Below are 21,700 nucleotides of genomic sequence, written 5' to 3' on the forward strand. Positions count from 1 at the left end.
ATTTTTTAAATCTTTTTATGTATTATTATTATTATTATTATTATTATTATTATTATTATTATTATTATTATTTGATATAAACAGAGAGGCCCAGTTGGTCCCCGAGGTACACCTGGCCCCATCGGTCCCGCAGGCGTCCCTGGCATCGACGGCATAGATGTAAGTCCCTCCTCGTCACTCAAGTATTTGTCACCAAGTTGATGATTGTCCATGTAAATAGTTTCCTTTTGATAGTCGAAACTAAAGTAACGCACAATTGTAATGTATTCCCATAGTGTTTTTTTTTTCGTGTTTATTTACTGTATTAGTAACAGCTACTTTACCATTTGTATTGCCTCCGAATTGAATAGCCTTTAAAGTAAATATCTTGCTGTATATTGAAAACGACCAGGGGGTACATGTGTGTTTAATAGTTTTTTTTAAAAAAAATTATGTTTGTGGACACATTATTATTATTATTATTATTATTATTATTATTATTATTATTATTATTATTATTATTATTATTATATTATTAATTTATTTATTTATTTATTTTAGGGTGAGAGAGGTGAGGATGGCCCAACAGGTCCCCCCGTAAGTATATAGGTCTACGAGTAAAAAAAAAACAAAACAAAACAAAAAAAAAACATATTCAAATTATTAATACTAAGTTTAATATTATTGTTATTAATAAAACAAAATAAAATTTTCAGGGCCTAGATGGCGATTTAGGTAAACCCGGATCAGCAGGATTACCAGGCGTGCCAGGAGCTGATGTAAGTATTATTATTATTATTATTATCATCATTATTATTATTGTCATACGTTACCATTTTGTACTTGACCTCATGATGACCGATGTCTTTCAATAATGAGTTGTACGGAGAGTCTGCACAATTGCGCAAATTCTCTGGCTTTTCAATGGCGCCTGAAAAATACATTCACTGTACTGCCTAGGTCTGCTTCAACCGCTATTGAGGGTTTTGTGAGGAACGTATCCAGGACTGAACTTTACAAGGAGACTCCAAGAACCTCCCGTTGAAGGTTTAAACAGCAGCCTTTTTGTCTGAGTCTGGGCAGGAGTTGCCAGTTAATTAACGGCGTCTCCCAATGCGATTAGACTCAAGAAGATGGAAAAATAAACCAATATGCGATTTGCATGTTGCAAAACGGTGCTGAATGGACCAGCCTGACAGTCTCTGTGCTGGGCACGCAATGGAAGCTCACAGCGGCATTGTTCAGAGCGAGGACTTTTGTTTGGTTTTAGCACAGCAAGATACTCAAAGTCAAGATAAAAACAATGGCAACTTCGTTGTAAACAAGTTAATGGCAAAATCAATGAATTTACCGGTGTTCAACTGAAGAAAAACTATAACAACGTTTGTTTCCACCCCTATACTTTATTAAGATTTGTTGATATTAAGATGCATAGAAAGATAAGCAATACAGTTTCTAATAAAAACTTAAATAGCAAAAATATATATATATATTATGAAGAAAGAAAAAACCTAAATTGAGGTGAAAACTGCAATATTAGGACTACCGCAGGAAGAAAACACTGGAATGAATTATACAGTTACCCACGTGATTTGAACATTTCTAGCGTCAGATAACATAGTACAATTATACTTATAGTACAATTATGGGTTTTTAAAGCTGTAAACACACTAGCCAGAGTACTCCGATAGACAAATGGTCAGGAGCTTGGTTTTATGGAACCCCCCTTAGTTCTGAATCAGTGTTTCACCCCATGCAATACTTTTTGTTTATATAGCAGGCCCAATCCTGTTTAATTATCAGATCTAATCAAAATCCAAGGAGTAAGGCAACAAACAAGTTTGGCTTTAAAAATGATATATAATGGATTATTGGATAACTAGATAACAATTATTTCAAAATATAAATACGTTAATATATATATATATGTATATATATATATATATATAGCAAGGCCCCTTTTCTGTGAAAGCTGAAAGTCCTCTCCATTTTATTGTTACAGTCATTACTTGTGGTTCTGTTGTCCCATTTCTCTATATCTGTTATACCAGCTCATGAGTTTGCATTGAGCTTGCCTAGAGATGCTAAATGGCAGCACTGAACAGACTTCCTTGTTTCATTTTCATCAAGTTATAAACTCAGCTGGCCCCATTATTATTATTTATTTATTAGCAGACGCCCTTATCCAGGGCAACTTACAATTATTACAAGTTATCACATTATTTTTACATACAATTACCCATTTATACAGTTGGGTTTTTACTGGAGCAATCTAGGTAAAGTACCTTGCTCAAGGGTACAGCAGCAGTGTCCCCCACCTGGGATTGAACCCAAGACCCTCTGGGCAAGAGTCCAGAGCCCTAACCACTACTCCACACTGCTGCCCCCTCTCTCTCTCTCTCTCTCTCTCTCTCTCTCTCTCTCTCTCTCTCTCTCTCTCTCTCTCTCTCTCTCTCTCTCTCTCTCTCTCTCTCTCTCTCTCTCTCTCTCTCTCTCTCTCTCTCTCTCTCTCTCTCTCTCTCTCTCTCTCTCTCTCTCTCTCGAGCTGGTGTAGTTTAATATAAGCTATGGTAAATTGGTCTGCACACATCAAATTATGTCACCTGACATCTCTCACATGTTTGTAACTTTGCAAATGTTTATCCTTTTTGTGCATGCAGTAGTACCAAAAAACGAACATCAGATATTTCATGGATGCTTTAGAGCTGATGATTTGATGATGCTTTGTCATGTGACTTTTGTTGACTCCACCCACTTACCCACCCCCACCCCCAACTTAGACATCGGTATCAAGTGAAATGACTATGACATATATACACCTACCTGCATGTGTTTTGAATGTTTTTATACTGTTGAAAACAGTCATTTAAGGGTCAAAACATTTCAGATAATTTATCCAACAATATAAATAGTTAATATATACAGTTTCTAACTCAAGTACAGTTTTGAATAAACAGTTGAATACATGAACTCTCTGTGACATTATGCTTGCAATGTAAAACAAATATATGCAGTTATAAACACTTTGCAGAATTAACAATAGTTTGCAAAATACATAATGGCTTTTATGAGTATCTATAGCAATTAACACACAACTGTCATGTCTTTTTTTCCTGTTGCAGGGGTTAACCGGCCCTGATGGAGATGCTGGCCCAGACGGCCCAGTTGGGCAAAAAGTAAGTGCTTGAAAAATAGGCCCTTTCTGCTTGGCATACTTCAAGAGTAAATTGAGCAAGCCACACATCACTATCACTGCATCTCAGTGAGTGTTACTTTTCTAAAGTAATTTCTCATGACAGTTAACTCCTGAGACCATGCCTGAGACCATGCCAAAACAACCACCCCCCCTCCTTTTATTACTTATCTCTCTAGACTCCCAGTACCTGCCCTCCCTACTCGTTCCTACTCCAGTCACCCTCACAGCCTCTGTCTCTGTCTCTGGCTAACTCTCATAGGCTTTAATTGAAGTGACAGTCTGTCTTCACTCAATCGCTCTCACTAACCACTCTGCTCTCTGGAGCAATCCCCCCTCTCTTATATCAACCAGACTAGACCCACCCCCCGACCCACTCTCTCACCAATCACCGCAGCACATCAATCTCACTGCCTGGCAACAGCAGGAGCTGCACCACTCCTCGCCAGGGGGGTGATCTAACTAAGTTGCCATTAACTCCTGTTACTCCCTCCTTCACACACACGCACATCCCCACACACTCCTACCCCCCTTCACTATCCCTCACCTAACTAACTCCCCTCCCCCTATTCTAACCCCTGGCATGGTCCCGTACTGAACAACAAATGCACCTGTTCAACAGACAAACAGACCAACAAACATAAGAGTCCCTTCAGGGCGCAGCACCCTCTACAGTCTCCAGGTCGCTACAGTATATATAATCATTATGCTATATAATGCTATATAACTAGAAAGAAACTACTCTCAATAATTTCAATGTGTCTTCCTGTAACTAAGTTGTTGCTTCCCAGGTGGTTTGAAAAATGACCACGAGAGGTGTACATTTTTGTCCCCGTGTACATTTTTGTCTCCCTGTTTTACTTCCTCAATACCTCATTACCTCATTACTTTCAACATCGACGTTTGGACACAAGAGGATCTATTTTATTGATTGAAACAGAGGGAGATCTTTAAGGGGGTCAATTGTAAGGGACCACACCGGCCACATTGTGAAATTACCTGCCTGAAGTAATATTTTTTCAATATTTATATACATTGCTTTGATGTGGTTTCACTAAAGGCACTACTACAATAAAAGTCCATATTGTATTGCATTATAAAGTGACTATTCTTGCAGTTCTACGCCTCTACTGTTTCAAGGCTGTTGACAAGTACTGCTACCTCTACCCTGATTCCTGTTACACAGTGTGTTGACCGAACTTTTGATACTCATAAGGACGGTGTCTGGCAGATAGCACTCTGTAGATTAGGAAGATATTTCATATACTGCTCAATGTTTGTACTAGATTAAAATTATTCCAATGATATATACCATAGAAATAATGTAATAGAATTCAGGTATATATAAGGAATACCATAAAATGCCTGCTAGTTATGTGCATTATCTTGGAAAGACAAGATGTGATGACCTTATGTTTTGTTTTCTAGGGTGAACCTGGTGCAGCTGGACCCCGTGGATCAGCAGTGAGTAGAAAGCTCTCTTATTACATGATAAAACATGGAAAAAAACAGTTATTTATAATACAGTACATGCACATTCTACATTCTAATGTGAGGGCAATGAAGGTGTAAATACATATGAATCCTATAGGTCAGATCTTATACCACTGGAATAAGTGAACCTGTTCCTAGCAGAACCAGGATATTTACATAGGATGTAAAAGCAATGGCTGACCTTGCATGGCCAAGATTTGTGCTTTAAGTCAGTTTTTACTTCAGGATAGTTCAATGATAGTTCTTTGCAAGCGTAACATGGACTTTTCATATAATACATGACCTCGTGGTGAAAACAGTCTCCTTATTGCTAGTATATAAACTACACACAACATGTCACCGTTTTTAAACATGCATATTCAGCCATTCATATTTGTTTTATTTCTTTCAGGGTTCAGGGCCAGATGGACCTCCTGTAAGTATAACATGGTACAGAGACACATTTGTCCTAAATAAATAAGATGTGGCCCATACAGTAGACTCTGAACCAGTTCAGATTAGTGATTTGTTGGAGTACTGGTACTAAAAATGCTTTGTCTGCTCTTTGTTCAACGTGTTTGATATTCTTCCAGTTTATTTTACAACACAAAAATCAATAATAAACTTTCGGAAAGAAAATGCAGCGACATTTTTTACACGATTACCACAGAATTATTATATTGAAGTTTAGTTTCTCCATCTGCTATCAGAATGCACTTCATTACGATAGCTTGGTCTGGATTACAGGTCAATTTGAACAAAATGACCGTGTCAGTATTTGCTTCTGACATGAGTCTGTATATTTCACTGTGATTTTAATAGTATGTATTGTTGAATTACTGTGGTAAATGACATGCGTTTGCACATGCCATAGATAAACTAACATGGTGACCCCATCACAATAGCATGGATAACTCCAGTGAATATATATAAATACAGTACTTCTCTAGATGGTAAGTTTTAAATGTAATTCCTTTGCAGGGTCCACCAGGTCCAGGTGGACTTCCAGGAGAACTTGGACGTGTTGGAATCTTGGTGAGTAAAGTTTCCAGAAAGTTTTGACTTTATCCTCTTTTTGGATTTCCTAACGGCGTAGTTAAAAGTATAAAGCCACACTGTTAGATCTGTGCAGGCAGAGGGAGTTGTGAGAACACATTTTTATCAAACTCTTTCCAATTACCCTTCAATTGATCCAGTATGTTGATTTCTGTTATTCAACATGTAAATAGTCTTTGAAGAATCTGGAGGACCATTGTCAATCACAGCCTTCACTGTACCAGTCAATAATGGTCCATGTGGCTGGAAAGCCAGGATAATACTTTTTGACCCTGGTACCTTGAATCCGGTCACACCCACTCAATGATCGTACCTTATGCAGTGCTGTTTATATCATTGATACTGCTTCGTTACAAATAAGTAATGTAGTAGAGACTTACAATTGGTTATTTCACATCTTTTTTTTTAAAAAAAAGTCTTCTGATGAATATTTGTGTTTCTTTCTTGAGAATCTTTATTCTCTAATTAGGTATAATTGATGTCTGGAAGCCTAATAAAATGAATGTAGTAAACACTATACTGTAGCATGAAATAATAGTTTTTTTTTGATAATATCTAGGGTGATGCTGGAGTTAGAGGGCCTGCTGGTCCCCCTGGTGCCCCTGGACCTCGAGTAAGTTTAACGTGTTTTAGTAATTATCAAAGGGTTGTGCTTGGTGCGTCACTTCCTGGACTGTCATGTTTTGCAACATGTTGCGCGATATATTACATACTCAGGTAATGCTGCAGGTTCAACAATGGGGCTAATCAAGCCTATTATTATAATTTTTAACCCTAAACACTTAAAATACCTCTTTTGATTGGAGTGCAATTCAGAAAAAAAGTAATACCAGGAAGATGGTACTCAAGTAATATTTTAGTCAGAACTCAAATAAAACAGATTTGTACTTAGAAAAATATAGAACAATATAGAATTAAAAAAAAAACATAAATAAGAAAAACTAAAAGGAAAAACACATAAAGATGTTATTTACGGGCACATTTTCTTTTTTAAATTGACTTCTTGTTTTAAATGCTAGTTTTCTCAGATAGAAATTATACATCCTTCAAATTTATAATGTAGCCACACAAATAACAAATATTGAATCAGGTTAATTGTTTCGTAAATGCAGTCGGAGATTAAAATCCTATCTGACATCCTGCTTTGTTTCAGGGTGCTGCTGGATTTCATGATGGCAGTGGAGAGCTGGTAAATATGGTCTTAATTTTTGTATTTAAACAAAACAAAACACATGCTTCTGCTGAAACAGATTACTGATTATCTTTAACTTGGCTTTGTTTTTTCTAGTGTCCCAATGCCTGCCCTCCTGGCTCACCAGGCCATCCTGGTCTCCCGGGAATGAAGGTGAATTGTTTTTCAAGATAATAATTAGATTGAACAATATATAGAGGTAGTGAAAGACATGTTTTGGAGTTAGTCGTCACAGAGAGAACTGTATCCAGGTTGGAATGTTTCGATCGGAAATTGACCATGACCTTTACCCTTTTCTTCCTATTTTCCACAAATTACACAGGAAGTTGGTTTGAAATTGCATTCCTTTAGCACAGTGCTACCTAATACCATGCTGAGATATTGTTTTTGTTCCAAAAGGTAGAGTTCCCTCCTACTGAAATCACTTCTTACAACACCTGCTATTGAGTATTGGTCCCACATTCAAGCACTGACCAGGCCCAACTCTGCATGATTTCCCATATCTGATGATAATACAGTAATAGCACCACACAGGACACTGAAGGAGAAGAATGTGACAGGAAAGAATAAAACACATTGTAATACTGTAGTAAATATCTAAATATGCCTGTTTTACTTCGATAATGATGTTGATCTGTAAATATTGAATGTTGTTTGTATTCTTTAGGGACATAAAGGTGTAAAGGGAGAAGCAGGTGAACCAGGAAAGCAGGGACACAAGGTAAGACCGCACTTCTGTAAGGCCTTATTTTTTATCAAATAATGGTAATCAAAAAAAGAACAATGGGGTTCATTAAAGGTAAATGGCAGCACCTATACATACATAAAAGGGTATACAGAAGGATTTCATTTATCCACATCCCAGCAAGTGGCCAAACAACAAAAGGTCCAGTCAGGCTTAAAGCTGGTTAGGGATAACGGCTTTTGGAAGGGTTTTTGAAATATATCCAGTGGAGACGCACATTATGCCTACACACCACTAGGAAGAACAATAACACATGGGCTATTGAAGTTCATTGTTTTCTGAAGTTAGAGAAGTATCCACATTGCTTGCTAGGTGGAATTATAATCTTTGTGAGAACACTTTTTATCCATGTTATTTATCATACATTGTTTGGTAATATTGGTACAATGCAGCTGAAAGTTATCCACCTCTTGTTTCATAGGGTGAAGAGGGTGACCAGGGGGCTTCTGGGGAGGTCGGTGCTCAAGGCCCTACAGTAAGTATTTAAATGCATTTCTCTCATTGTTACAATGTTTTAACAGCTGATTTAAATACAACCCTCACTACATTTCTATAGCGTGCAGTCTTGAAAACAATAAAAACATAAGAAAGATAAGGTGCTGATTGTATTTTTCTTTCAGCCTCTTATAGATTTCATCAGCACAATGTATTTGTTCTTCTGTTTAAATGGGAAAACCCAAAGAGACCAACCAGGTCCATATCTTTGCTAATTATCTTTTTTTATCCAATGTGTAGGGTCCTCAGGGTATAAGAGGAATCACAGGCATGATGGGACCTAAAGGTGAAAGGGTAGGTATCATTTTATTACTTACTGTACCTCTCAGATTTGAAGTTTAGTAGCTACAATGCACTTCCAAAATGCATCATCACTTAAAATGAACTTCTTTACACTTTATAAAATATGTTATCTGATACAATACATACAGGAAATACCTTTTAATGGAACAGCTGAATATGTATATAAAATATATATACAATAAATGTGTATTTGATATACATGTACAGCTGACTCAATTAAAAGGTATCGCCAAAAAAAACCAAAAAAAAAAACGTTGTTTTACTTCTCCTACAGTATATGGATCTGCACAGCTTGTAATTCTAAGGTTAGTATATATGGAAAGGCCATGTGCATACAGGAGCTCTGTGGGATTACATGAGGGTAGCAGGCAAAAACTGTTGATAACAAACAACAGTAAATTGACTTGATTGAGCTACAGACACTCCTGCTTTACTGTGCATTCTAAAGTGAGTAATTTCATTTGGTCAATGATGATCAAGAGTCAAGAATGGCGTGACTGCTATGTGGTGGGGGTACTTTGCTGGTCTACGGGTCATTTTGGATGCCTACATTGCATCTGTGTAGGAACTGAACAGTTTAGCCGACAAGGCCCTGCACCCAATGCACAATCCCAATTGTATTCTGATGCAGTCATCGTCCTTCAGAGATGATAATGCAAACCCACAGAGCTGCTACTGTTTGGGACAGATTTAATGAGAATTGTGTCTGACACTTCTCCTGGTTGGCACAGACTCCAGACCTCAGTTTTGTTAATGTGTAGGATGAGATGCTGTGAATATCACAGATGATCATTGCCATCAAGCCTACCTGAACTTATCAATACCTGTATGGATGACAGCCCTGCCATACCTGCTTATCATATTGGAGAACATTCTGGATCCAGTGCCACAATGAATGCAATCATAGCCAGTCAATGTAAATCACATACATTGATAATGGTTCCCATGAGTGGAGCTTACAGTCCAGCCTTTAGAAAATGAATTTAAATAAAAAAATAGTGATTCTTATCCAAAAGGTTTTTTATTGTCTCAGAACCATAATTAATGCTCCAAAAATTAATTTCCATTTAAAAATAAACACAACACCAATTGCAATCCAACTTTAATAATTATATAAAACTTTAGCCAAAAATAGTGTTATTGCATATTTGAACCGAAAACCGATTATTTGTAAAGTAAGACTCAATGACTTCGCTTTCTAGGGTGCACGTGGACATGATGGTGAACCAGGTCCTCAAGGTCTGCAGGGCGCAACTGTAAGTAGATTGCTAAGTGTCTGTCTGCCTTTCTGTCTGTCTGTCGGATTTTATACCACTCTGTATCACAGGGGTTCATCAACATGCTATGAACATACACCACTGCTGGAGCCCATCTCTAATCCACAATTAAATGTTGTCCTCCTGTTCATGAATTAATTACAGTACATATAATGCAGTTTGCCCCAGTTTACCAGACTGGGTCTAAATAAGACAGATACAAGATTTAGATACCAAAGCTTTGTCATCCAAAGGCTAACCACCACTATGCGATTTGATAGTGACTACTATAATCAGGCACTCTCAGCAAGCCATATTCAATCAAAAGTAGGCCAGCGGAGTCTGGTTAGCACAATTATGTTCCCATCTAACAGAACCCTCTCGACTTTATTTGGTATAATGCTTTTTGGTAAGGATGACCTACCCTATCGTAATATTAATGGCAACAGACTTGCTGGCTCTTTTAATCGATTGTAAAACCTACCAATGTTTTCCATTTCTACTTCTCTGCAATCCTTTAACATTTTTTTGGGAACCTTAATAAGAACATTCCTATAGAACATTGATTGTTCAGCCCCAGATGTTTAGAATGGAACATTAAGCACAAATAACAAAAAGGTCACTCTGATCAGTGCAGATGACAAAAAATCAGCATTTTCACAGCTTCATGTCACCCTTACTGTGATAAATTAGATAAAACATGAAAATAGTCCAGTCTAATCTTGTAAAGATGCTTGTACATACATCCTAATGCATCATATAAGATATTCCATAAATATATTTTGCAAGAAAAGACAAGTCACATGGTTGTTGCTGACACAATCGTGTTGCTTTTGCATAGTCCCTACTGACTTAGCTTTGTTAGATCACAAGCCCATAAACTTCTTTGACAGCCAGCAGTGAAATCAATAGCATACACATACCCCAAAAGTAGTGCCCCTTACAGACATTGTTATACACTGTACAATTTTATATTAAAAAGGAAATCTAAAGATTCCGAATTTCATATGAATTCATGTAAAACAAAGGCAAAACAAAATGATCAAAGGCACAAGGGTCAATAATAGTAGAAATAGTACATCACAAATAAATACTTGTTTTTATGGACAATCCCTCTCTTTTTCTTTTTAAATGTAATTCTAAATTAAATGTGCATTCATTGTGCACACTTAAGTGTAGTTGTCCTGAATATAATTTCTTTATTTTTTGTTCAATGTATTCCCTGGTTGTTAAAGTGTGTAAGACATTTTTTTAATGTATTGACTATTTTGATATTCTGATTTTATACACATTTATAATTTGCTTAACCAATTTTAATGTCTTTCATGCTTAGGGTGATCAAGGTCAGAGAGGTGTAATGGGTGAGACTGGGCCAAAAGGTGACGTTGTAAGTGGCAAAATCTTTCTTGTTGTTCTCAAGTTATCTGTAAAACCAGAATAGGAAACTATTCTGTTATTCCTACAATATGTTATTCAATTCCTGTGTATTAGGTGCCACTACTGTATCTTTCTGATATAATAATTAGAATGACGGTTCTTTAGTGGTGAACTATTTTTATCTTTGCAATGACGGGATCTACAGGCATGGTAGTCTCTGAAGACAAAAATGAAGTCACTACCTTGTCTCTAGATCCCACAATTGCATTGTTTACCACGAATGAACAGCTAGGCATTGTGGGAAATCTAGGGTACTGGCATGAAAGTTCCAATTGTTTTTGTTTATAATGCCTGTTTGGTTGGTATTAACCAGGGGAAACATTTTTAAACCCCCAGATGGAAATTACATTTCCACAATTACACCAGTACACTCTATGGTGGCTGATCTGTACCTTACAGTTTCCAGAGACTCAACTTTAGGATCTAAGTCACATTTTGATGGTTTTATTTTTAGTATGAATTACCAATATATACTGAAGCCTTATCACTGTATGCATTTTACTAGAATGCATATTTTGTGTTTTTAGTTCTCTACTTCCTAAATCTCATTGAAACTCGAATCTCTTCTAGATATGGAACCAATATTGTTAACATGTGTATATTATTGTTTAAATACATAGTCAACAGTTTAAAATGTAACAGTTTATATTAATAAATATGACAGATTACATGGAGTCTTTAACACTGTGTTTGCATCTTGTGGATCTGATGGCAGTTCACAAACAAAATTAGCGTTCACCATAAAACCGCCTTGATTGAATTACACTGTATTGTAACACACTCCCTGCTGTCTGCTATGCTCTGTTTCTGTATTTACTGTATTTATATGTTCTTGATATGATCTGTGGAATGTTTAGTTGTGTTTTATTTTATGCCTGTACCAATCACAGCTTTTTTATTTTTCATTTTCTAGGGGTCTCAAGGTCCAAGAGGAATTTCAGGGCTCCCAGGTTCAAAAGGAGAATCAGTATGTGTATTATTTCATTTTTTTGCACTAGTACTACTCACTGGATTACAAACATATACAACATTTTGTTTTATCAACTCATCATAGCAATTTAACAAGTAATCTTATGCTTGCATTTGTTCTTTTTGAAGAAAGGACAGTCATAGATTCCAAGCCTTATACACATTTGTGCAATAAGACTACATGCCCTTATCACTTAACTATGCAGCTCTGTCTTTTCTCAGGAAAGTTGATTTCGTTAGGCCTGTGCAGTCACAGTCCCCTGTTATTAAATATACAGTGGCTGGCATATAGATATACAAACTATGTGTTACAGAACTTGTATGTGATTTGCTCAAACATAATGTAGTAAAATACATAGAAATCAATCTACAAAGTCAGCAAATAAAAATCATTTATTTATTTAGCAGATTCCTTTATCCAAGGCAACTTACAGAGACTAGGGTGTGTGAACTATGTATCAGCTGCAGAGTCACTTACAACTACGTCTCACCCGAAAGACGGAGCACAAGGAGGTTAAGTGACTTGCGCAGGGTCACACAATGAGTCAGTGGCTGAGGTGGGATTTGAACTGGGGACCTCCTGGTTACAAGCCCTCTTCTTTAACCACTGGACCACACAGCCTCCTAATTTAGTTACAATAACTAAGAAATCCATCTTTAAATTCAAATGGATTTTTCCATGCACCACCAATGCACATTCAAGTGCGTTCAGTTTCACCAAACTCATTCTGAAAGTTGTAATTATTGATCACAATGAATCAATTAATATACTCTTTCCACCCATCGGACAGTGTACTGTTCAGAAAGGTGTATTGATGACACTGTGATCTGGGAGTTCAAAGGACAAAGCAATCAATCATAGAGTAGTACTGTAGTTTACTATAGTATGCCAATCTCTGGGATCTGTTCATTTTGTTTTTATCAGGGATTGCCCGGCGTGGATGGACGTGATGGAATCCCTGGGATGCCAGGTGCAAAGGTACAGTTGATATTCTTTTTAAATATTATTTTTGTGAAACCTGTTAAAGTAATAGTATGGGCCTGACATATCTATTCAATCTTTGTTCTTTTCTAGGGTGACTCCGGAAAAGCAGGTGCTCCAGGTGAATCTGGACTTCAGGGTCTTCCAGTAAGTGCATCTTAGTCATTTTAAAATAGCAAATTCATTGTCATCACCTTGCCTTGACAGTGGCTTCATATTTGTTTTCATTTTAACTTGTATCCAGACAGATTTGATTTTATGGCAACATCTATCTTATAAATGGTCTTGCTTCATTCAAGCCTGTTGTTTTCATTCTATTAAATATATACAATTTTCTTCCAAGGGATCACTGTATATAAATACCTAGTGACGCTCCCCTCCCCAGCTTACAGGTCTGGCTGGACTGGCCCTTATGCCCTCAAAGGCATGGGATATAGGGGGAACACACCAAGACAAACCCCTATACACAATCTCACCCTACTGCAGTCATTAGCCCAGCCTGGTGAAGTTATATAAAAATTAACTGTGGATATTACTAGAATTGTTATCATAAACAAATATACAGGTCTTCCTTTTTTTTGTTTATAAATTATATAAAAAGAGATGAAACTATTGCAACATTGTGGAAGGAAAAGGGTTCAGTTTAACTTTGTTTATTATTACCTTTTAAGGGCTTACCTGGTGCTTATGGTGCAAAGGGTCTGAGTGGTGATAAGGTATGTATTTCTTTAGAGTTACAACTAAATATTGATAAATAGATTCTGTCTATCGTAAAATGTAATTAAGAATTACAATAGTAGGGCCACAGCTGCCAGCTCTTTGGCTTGAGAGCTAGAGAGCTGATACAATATGTCTGTGTCCCTGTCCAAAATATATGACAGGTTTTAAATACTCCTTATAAATAAAGCCAATATTCATATACAAATGAGCAACCTGCAGCAAAAAACAACAAATAGCTGGAGTGGCTCACCTGGTTAAAGCACAGCCGCGTGGTGCGCAGGGTGAGTCATACATTGCGGGTTCGCGTCGTGGCTGTGCAAAGTCGCCAGTCTTTGCTGGGGATTCCAAAGGGAATGTCACATTGGCTCTGGCTCTCTCGTGGGTTAGAGAGGCAAAACTGGCAGGGACTGTATCTCCTCCTTGCGAATCCTGCTGGCCAGGTGCCCAGTGAGCTCAGAGCAGACACCTGCAGGACTGGCCTTTGTACTCGAGGCCGCTCGCTGAGAGGACGCTGGCTTAGTCGTGGGATCAGAGGACGCCCACTGAACCTTCGGTTCCCCTGACCTTTGTGGGGAATTGCTGTGGTGAGGGGAAAAAAGAATGGGACTGTCCAAATTGGGGAGAAAATCGGGGGGAAAATAATTGGACACACTAAAAAAAAAAACATAAGAAAGATACCTGACTGGCTGTGTGCTTGTGTTATAATCTAGGACATTCAGCCCCGTGTCTGATTTATTATGTCCTTTATTTTACACCATGCATAATTAACTGCAGAAAGGGACCTTTTTAAAAAGAGTTCTCATTTACAATAAAGGAGTTCTAGTCAGCAGTGTTAATAACTTATAAGTTATTTCTTTATGAAGAGCAACTTAAGGGGGAGCCTTTTTTGTGAGCCATTCCATTCCCTTTGATGGAGGAGCTAAGCCTTTGTCAGTATTACACTTCTCACACCTTGCTGAAGTGCTGCTGTACACTTCTATCAATGCAACTTGCCACAGTATCTCAAAGACAGCTTAGATTCATTATGGACAACTGGAGCTGTTGGATTGATGATTATTTTAGTAACAAACACAAACTTCTTGTAATTGTTTGAGTAATCTGAAAGCCAGATATGTTGAATTTCCTAATTTGCATTACAGGGTGATTCCGGTGCCTCTGGTTTACTTGGAACAATGGGATCTGCTGGGAAAACTGTAAGTTAAAATGAAATCCTTTGCTTTTTTATTATAGTCAGATTTAAAAAAAATATGTAAATCTTATTTAATACTATCTTAATAGGGCGAACGAGGAGAACAAGGGGAAGTAGGCCCACTTGGACCAAGAGGAGGACCAGTGAGTATTACATGTTTACATTTATTAATATACAACTGTTATGCTTGCACTGCTGACGTATTTTGAGGCATTAATCTAGTTTCCAGAAGTGAACTACTGTATGAAAGAATGGGATATGGACTCTATGCAGTTGTAAGTATTAATTTTGGGTCAAGTGAACAATTCTAAAAAACATCAACATTGCAGAGGACAAAATCACTGATAGAGAAGTTCAGTCATCTTGTCTCTTGATTTTTTCACTCCCCTCGAAGTGTACAATTGAACCATTTCCCTTCCACATTGTTTTAACCCATGGCCATATCAATGATGCAGACCACAATCTTTGAGATACTGGCTTTATAGTTGGTACACAGCTGTTTTCTGGGATTCATTCTAGTTCCATTACTGGTGTTATCCAGTAAACGTTACCAGTTTCACTGCCACACTGCCTGCTTTTTTGGCCACATCAATGATACACATCTTTTTATATACCCATTTTACTTCATGTTTTAAACTATTCCATCAAAGGTGGCATTCCTATTACAATACATTATGCCCATTATGCAATTGCTGAAAATAGCTCACTTTGTTACAATACAGCCACCTCCTGATAACCATATGACTAATTGCAAATACAATAAATCATGCTATTTTATATTTTATTCCAATAGTTGGCCATTGAGCATTGCAAAGCTAAAAGCCGTCTTATTTGTTAAAACTCTTTTAATATGTATATATTTGTCTGAGGTGTTGATTTGATCAACTTATATATACCCCATCAGGATAAGACGCCCTTGGATTTTATTACATAATTAAGGGACCACAGAATCCCACTGGATTGCACCAACCACCTATTTCTAGGGGCAGTCCCAGGAGAAGATAGATTTATGATATTTATGATGCAATCCAGAGGGTTGTAAAATGATCCAATCAAAACCTGCTGCAGCTTTTTCTGTGGAGGTACAAGTTATTTAATTAACTAAATATATACAGCTGGGACCATCTTGTCAGTGAAACAGGAATCAATAGGCTATGCGGCTGTTCTGAGTGAGGTGTTTTTCCATATGAAGCTCAGAAGGGCCTCCTGCTATCCTCTTATTATTCCAGTGTTTTCATCCATTTTCATCCTATAATTTTTCACTTTCTCAATTTGCATGCCTGCTGAGAATTGCAAGCTTTAAAGCCAAAATCATGTCACTTAATGACTGTCTGGGATTCTGTCTTATGTAGTTTTTCCTGTGTTGACACCAGATAAGCCATGAAAGAATGTTTCTAATCCGACAGCATTACTGCTGTGATGCGACTTGTTAACTTAATTATTAGCTCTGCCATCAAACTGCAAATTCAGGACAAGTAAAACATTTTTTTTTTAATTTATGAAAATCATTGTAGTCACCAATTAGTGTTTAAAGCAACATCATTTTTAGCTTAATTGAACAAAATGTTTTCTTCCCCTTGTGGGAGGGTTGGTTTTTGTTATTATGAAGTTATAAATGTTATAAAATACAAAATATCCTAAAATAATAAATCATAGAATATAAACAATCTTTAAGTGCATATTTTTATATAGTAGGAATTATATTCAATGTTCTGCAAAATGAATGAAGTAAAATGGTTAGGTAGAAGTGAACTGGAAATATGCATGTTTAATAACAAACTAGAAATAGCTCAAAAGTAGTTGACGTTTTTTATTAAACAAAACCTTAAGCATGAAAGTAGCTGGTGGAATGCAACTTAAAAACAGAAGACACACATTATTCATACAACCTAACAAATCGCAGCTAATCAAAAATGTACCAGTAATTGCGATTAAATGAATGACAATTAGGTGAATTCAATGCACGTTAGTGTGGATAGTATGGTAGCACTAACTTAAAAGTCAACTTCCAAAACTACTTTACACCTACCCAAAGTAAATTAGAAATACCACCTAGAAATACTCAGCACCTGGCGCCACTGTCTAAATTATTTTTAAATATATTGTTGATTATGTTAAGATATAACATAACATTTAGAAATTACCTGTAGGTTATTATTGCATTGTAACTAATACTTCTCCCTCAGGCATTTTCTCTCAGAATATTTAACAGACCTTCTTTGGGAACACACTGACATAACTCCCATACTTGGGAACAAAGAGATCTTTGTGCATGTTGAGAAAATGTTTCCCCTGACAAGTTCTGACCTCTAGGAGAGGGTTTCTGTGTAGCACAGTTATTAAGGGATTGTTCAGGCAAAATTGAAAAAGTACATCCAGTGAAAAATCAAATGCCATAACAAGTTTAGAATGGGATGCAATGTGATTACTGAAAGATATAACTTTTAAAATACTTTTTGTCATACATATTAAACCCCCAAAAGAACAGAGATACTCCCAAATTGATTTGTCACATGGTTTGCCTCTCTGGCTAAGCATTCCTGCAATAAATAATATTTTTATTGCCTATAAAATTGTCTAATGGTCAAAGTAAAAGAAGTGAACTACAGAGACATATAAGATGTTATTGTGTTACAAGGCTATCAGGTGATGACCCTCAATAAGGAGTTTTGATAAAGAGGGATCCCTTCATTTCTATTAGAAGAAGCATTCTACTAGAAAGGTAAACACGCTGCAAATGGAGCCATTATATATATAAATATAGTGCCTGACACCTAAATATCCCCATTAAAGAATTTCAAATACAACTATGTGTGTTTTAAAAAGTAGCTCAGCACTGAATTGGTGAATTGTTATTAACAGATTGCGTTTATTGAAGTTATGAAGTCCTTTTGACTTGATGGACAATATAGGGTTCACAGGGGTGCTGATGAAATGTATACAGAGTGTACATTTGTGTGGGAATTAGGCAAGACAACAGGTGTGCCCCTGTAGGTAAGAAGAAGCGTTTGAAGAAGCATGCTTTACTGAATATGTGTGACTCCTCACTAACGTCCTTCTTTTTTTCTTTCTAGGGTGAAAGAGGTGTGCAGGGTCCACCCGGTCCCACAGGTACACCAGGAGTCCGGGTATGGAAATTTATGTACATTTATTGTAACTTCTGCACTTGCACTGATTCAGTAGTTTAATGCAATAGATTTTATAATAGGTTACTGTACTAAAAAGTCATATATCACATATCAATTAGAGAGCAGTAACAATGTCTAATTTTAAGTTAATTAATGATTTCTTTGAGTTTGTAAAATACATTTTGCTCAGTTTAATTTAGCATATTCAACAATCATGTATACTACAGTTCAAGTTCACTTCACACACAATGTACACATGGCTTCAGAAAACACAAGTATATTATGACCTGTAATTTCAGCAGGGTGATCAACTTGTCATTATCAACTATGCTTTAACCCTATCATGCATATTACACAGAATTGATAAACGGACTAATTTATAGGTGTACAGTAAATAGGGTATAATTTTCCAATTAACAACTAAATAATTATCAAAAAAATATTCAAACAAATTCAATTGCAGTCTGAAGAGTTGCAGGCTGCAGATATACAGTAGTGCTTGGTTCTTGTATGCTAGTGATATAGAGACCCCTGTGGTAGCAAAGCTTGCAGTGAGCAGCAGCATGAATGGCTCCTTGTTGCCACTGACCACTCAGTATTTACACAGTAATAGCAGAATCACAGCTTGAATGCCTGGGCTGAAAGAGCTTTCTGTTAGAGAGGAATTTGAACACCAGTGAGCAGAGATCACAGGAGAAAAGGCCAGGTTGACTGCATAAATGTTTTTACCATTACCCATTTTTTTTATTTTTTACATGCCTCACGTTGATAAATCTTTCTCTTTTTTGTCTTCTTCTTGTAGGGCCCAAAAGGTGATCCTGGTCTCCCAGGTCTTCCCGGTCCCCCTGGCCTGCCCGGAGTTAAAGGAGACAGGGTAAGGATAAGTGTTGCCAAGGCTTGAGATGTTTGTATACAACTGGTATCCCAACTCTACGCAGTCTACTGAGACTTTTGAAAGAGGAATCATCCCACATTCCTCAGTATACTTTTCAGTATGTTGTGGACCCAATGCCAAAGCATGACTGAGGAAGTGGTCCACATTGAGGAAGTGGTCCTCATTGAGGAAGTGGTCCACATTGAGGGAGTGGTCCACATTGAGGTGGTGCAGCGATGGGGAAGCACCACATACAGTACACTGTTAGGGAGAAAAGTATTGGGCCTATAGGGGCAGTTTTGCTTATTGCTGTCATGAGAATATATTTCTGGATCCAAATTCCTAGAAAACAAAGTTCAGCCTCCAGTCCTAAAAATAAATAAATAAAATGGCAGTTAAAAGCAGAATTATTATCAGTTAGGTTGTGTTTATTTCCTTAATTAAAAAAAGAATAATAATAAAATAAAAACATTTCAGCAATTTCTCTTTCATTTTCTTTAGGGTGCTGTTGGTTTGGATGGTCCTAAAGGCGAACAAGTAAGTAATTTTAGAGATTTAAAAAATATGTATTTAAGATTTTTCTTTTCTTAGATTTTTTTTCTTCATTTTTTTATATATTTGTTGTTACTATCATTGTACATTTCTTTTAGGGCGATGCTGGATCAGAGGGCACAGCTGGTGATAAAGGTGATATGGTGAGTCTAAAGCAAAGATACTTGTTTTATTTTGTTTATTTTGTTTTCATTTTGTTTAAAAGGACATACAGCTACACATGGCATGATTATATATATATATATATATATATATATATATATATATATATATATATATATATATATATATATATATATATATATATATCTTTACCCCGCTCTTATCTTTTCTCTACTACTTTAATACTGCATTTTGCTAATGATAGGGGTAGCAGGCACAAAGCAATACACATTAAGAATGTGAATGCAAGTGTGAAAAAATACATTGGTATAGAAATAAATTTTAATTTTGTTTGTATTTTTACAGGGTGATCAAGGAGAACCTGGACCAAAAGGATCTGTAAGTATCTGGAAAAACAAAAAAACAAAAAAAAACTTAATTATATGCCACTATTTCAGGATTTGTTTTATGTACAATTATCGATGGCGTGCATATCTAAATTAACCAGCACTTTATGCATGAGTATTGTGGTGCATATAAATAGTGTTAAAAAGACTGTAACCTGTTTAATGGTCTCTTTCGTACACAATGCTCCTCCCCAAGAATCATCAGCATAATGTACACATTCCCACAGTGACAAGCTGTATGCTACTGTCTCACAACCTCCATCCTATTCCAGCTCTACAGTATTTTTGTAGATAAAAAAATTAAATAAATTATTAGTTTTTTAAACTGTCCTCGGTCACTTAATCTTGCCAATGCGCCATTGGAATTCTAACCGCGTGATATTTCAACAGAACTTAGCTTAATGCTCGATCAAGTGGATAATGCAGGGTGCAGTTCTGTCTTTATATGAGATTAAACCATAATAACAAGTTAAAAAAAAAAAAAAACTGGTTTAATTAACATGAGGCTCTGTCTACCCACATTATGCAAAGTAGTGGCTTGGCTTATCTCCAGAGAAAAGGTGTACTACCCAATAACAAAAATCCAGTACCAGGGCGGTGTAATGAATGACCCTTGATGGGCAGACCCTGGTGGAATGCAAAGGCCAGCATATTGAACACTCACAGTGCTGCCTCCTTGTGGCAGAATTAAACAACACATTCCTGTTCACCATTACCTGTTTATATGCATTTTTAAGATTTCATCAGTGTATGTCCTGAAATGACATGAGCACAGCTGATAAAGCAATGTTATGGTCAAATTAAAATACATCTTAAGCGGGACATGTAAGTTCTCATTAAATTAATAGGGACATAAACCTCAAAGTAACAGTCTGATAAATTCATTTCCAAGGACATTTCATTGCAGTCCCAGGGCCGTACTGCTTCTCCACACAGACAGATGCAGGTATAAATGCACCAGTCATTTGTCAAGTCATAAATAAGGCTTTTTGTTGGCCTGTCTGAAGAATACCAAATAATAATAATAATAATAATAATAATAATAATAATAATAATAATTATGAAACATTTACATTTTCTTAACTCAGCACTGCCGACAACGTAATAAACATACTTGATAGCTTAGCAAAAGGTAACGGTAAAGAACAAACAACAACTTAAAAAAAAAAAAAAATCGACAATACAGTGGTACTTTCCCTGCCTCATGCAACATAAATAAAGCCTTATAGATCAAAATGAATCCGAATCACCCTTTTAACTACAGTATTGTGGCACATTGAGAGATGTTATTTCTGTTATTTAACAGAGTGCTAACCCAGTTTTGATCTATTTTCTTACCTCTACTCTGCACCAGAAATGTTATCACTATTCTTCTGTTGAATATTATCTTCTTCTATTGAAGATCTTATGGTTCTTTTATTGTAGTTTATACTTCAGTTTGGAAAATGAATATATTTTAAAGACAACACTATAGATGAAAAGTTGCACCTGCTTCCTGGTATCTAATCAATTTAAGAGTTGGTTCAAGCAGCAATCAGACTGTGACATACAGCAAAGGTATTATTATTATTATTATTATTATTATTTATTTCTTAGCAGACGTCCTTATCCAGGGTGACTTACAATTGTTACAAGATATCACATTATT

At 36.5% G+C, this 21,700-nt stretch overlaps 1 protein-coding gene across 1 annotated transcript in view; it reads left to right on the plus strand.

Annotated features, from left to right (window-relative positions):
* Nucleotides 1–21,700, plus strand: part of LOC117402753 (collagen alpha-1(IX) chain-like) — a 37,392-nt gene that overhangs the window by 8,615 nt on the left and 7,077 nt on the right. Inside the window, exons 8-33 of the mRNA XM_034004189.3 lie at nt 85–159; nt 541–576; nt 696–758; nt 3,102–3,155; nt 4,601–4,636; nt 5,058–5,081; nt 5,627–5,680; nt 6,261–6,314; nt 6,855–6,890; nt 6,990–7,046; nt 7,561–7,614; nt 8,060–8,113; nt 8,374–8,427; nt 9,639–9,692; nt 11,026–11,079; nt 12,043–12,096; nt 13,024–13,077; nt 13,174–13,227; nt 13,752–13,796; nt 14,940–14,993; nt 15,079–15,132; nt 18,064–18,117; nt 18,920–18,991; nt 19,493–19,528; nt 19,642–19,686; nt 20,012–20,044. Of these exons, the coding sequence (XP_033860080.2) occupies nt 85–159; nt 541–576; nt 696–758; nt 3,102–3,155; nt 4,601–4,636; nt 5,058–5,081; nt 5,627–5,680; nt 6,261–6,314; nt 6,855–6,890; nt 6,990–7,046; nt 7,561–7,614; nt 8,060–8,113; nt 8,374–8,427; nt 9,639–9,692; nt 11,026–11,079; nt 12,043–12,096; nt 13,024–13,077; nt 13,174–13,227; nt 13,752–13,796; nt 14,940–14,993; nt 15,079–15,132; nt 18,064–18,117; nt 18,920–18,991; nt 19,493–19,528; nt 19,642–19,686; nt 20,012–20,044 (1,314 nt within the window). The remainder of the gene's footprint in view (nt 1–84; nt 160–540; nt 577–695; nt 759–3,101; nt 3,156–4,600; nt 4,637–5,057; nt 5,082–5,626; nt 5,681–6,260; nt 6,315–6,854; nt 6,891–6,989; nt 7,047–7,560; nt 7,615–8,059; nt 8,114–8,373; nt 8,428–9,638; nt 9,693–11,025; nt 11,080–12,042; nt 12,097–13,023; nt 13,078–13,173; nt 13,228–13,751; nt 13,797–14,939; nt 14,994–15,078; nt 15,133–18,063; nt 18,118–18,919; nt 18,992–19,492; nt 19,529–19,641; nt 19,687–20,011; nt 20,045–21,700) is intronic.

Source organism: Acipenser ruthenus, chromosome 5 (genome assembly GCF_902713425.1).
Source record: "Acipenser ruthenus chromosome 5, fAciRut3.2 maternal haplotype, whole genome shotgun sequence".
NCBI classification, from domain to species: Eukaryota; Metazoa; Chordata; class Actinopteri; order Acipenseriformes; family Acipenseridae; genus Acipenser; species Acipenser ruthenus.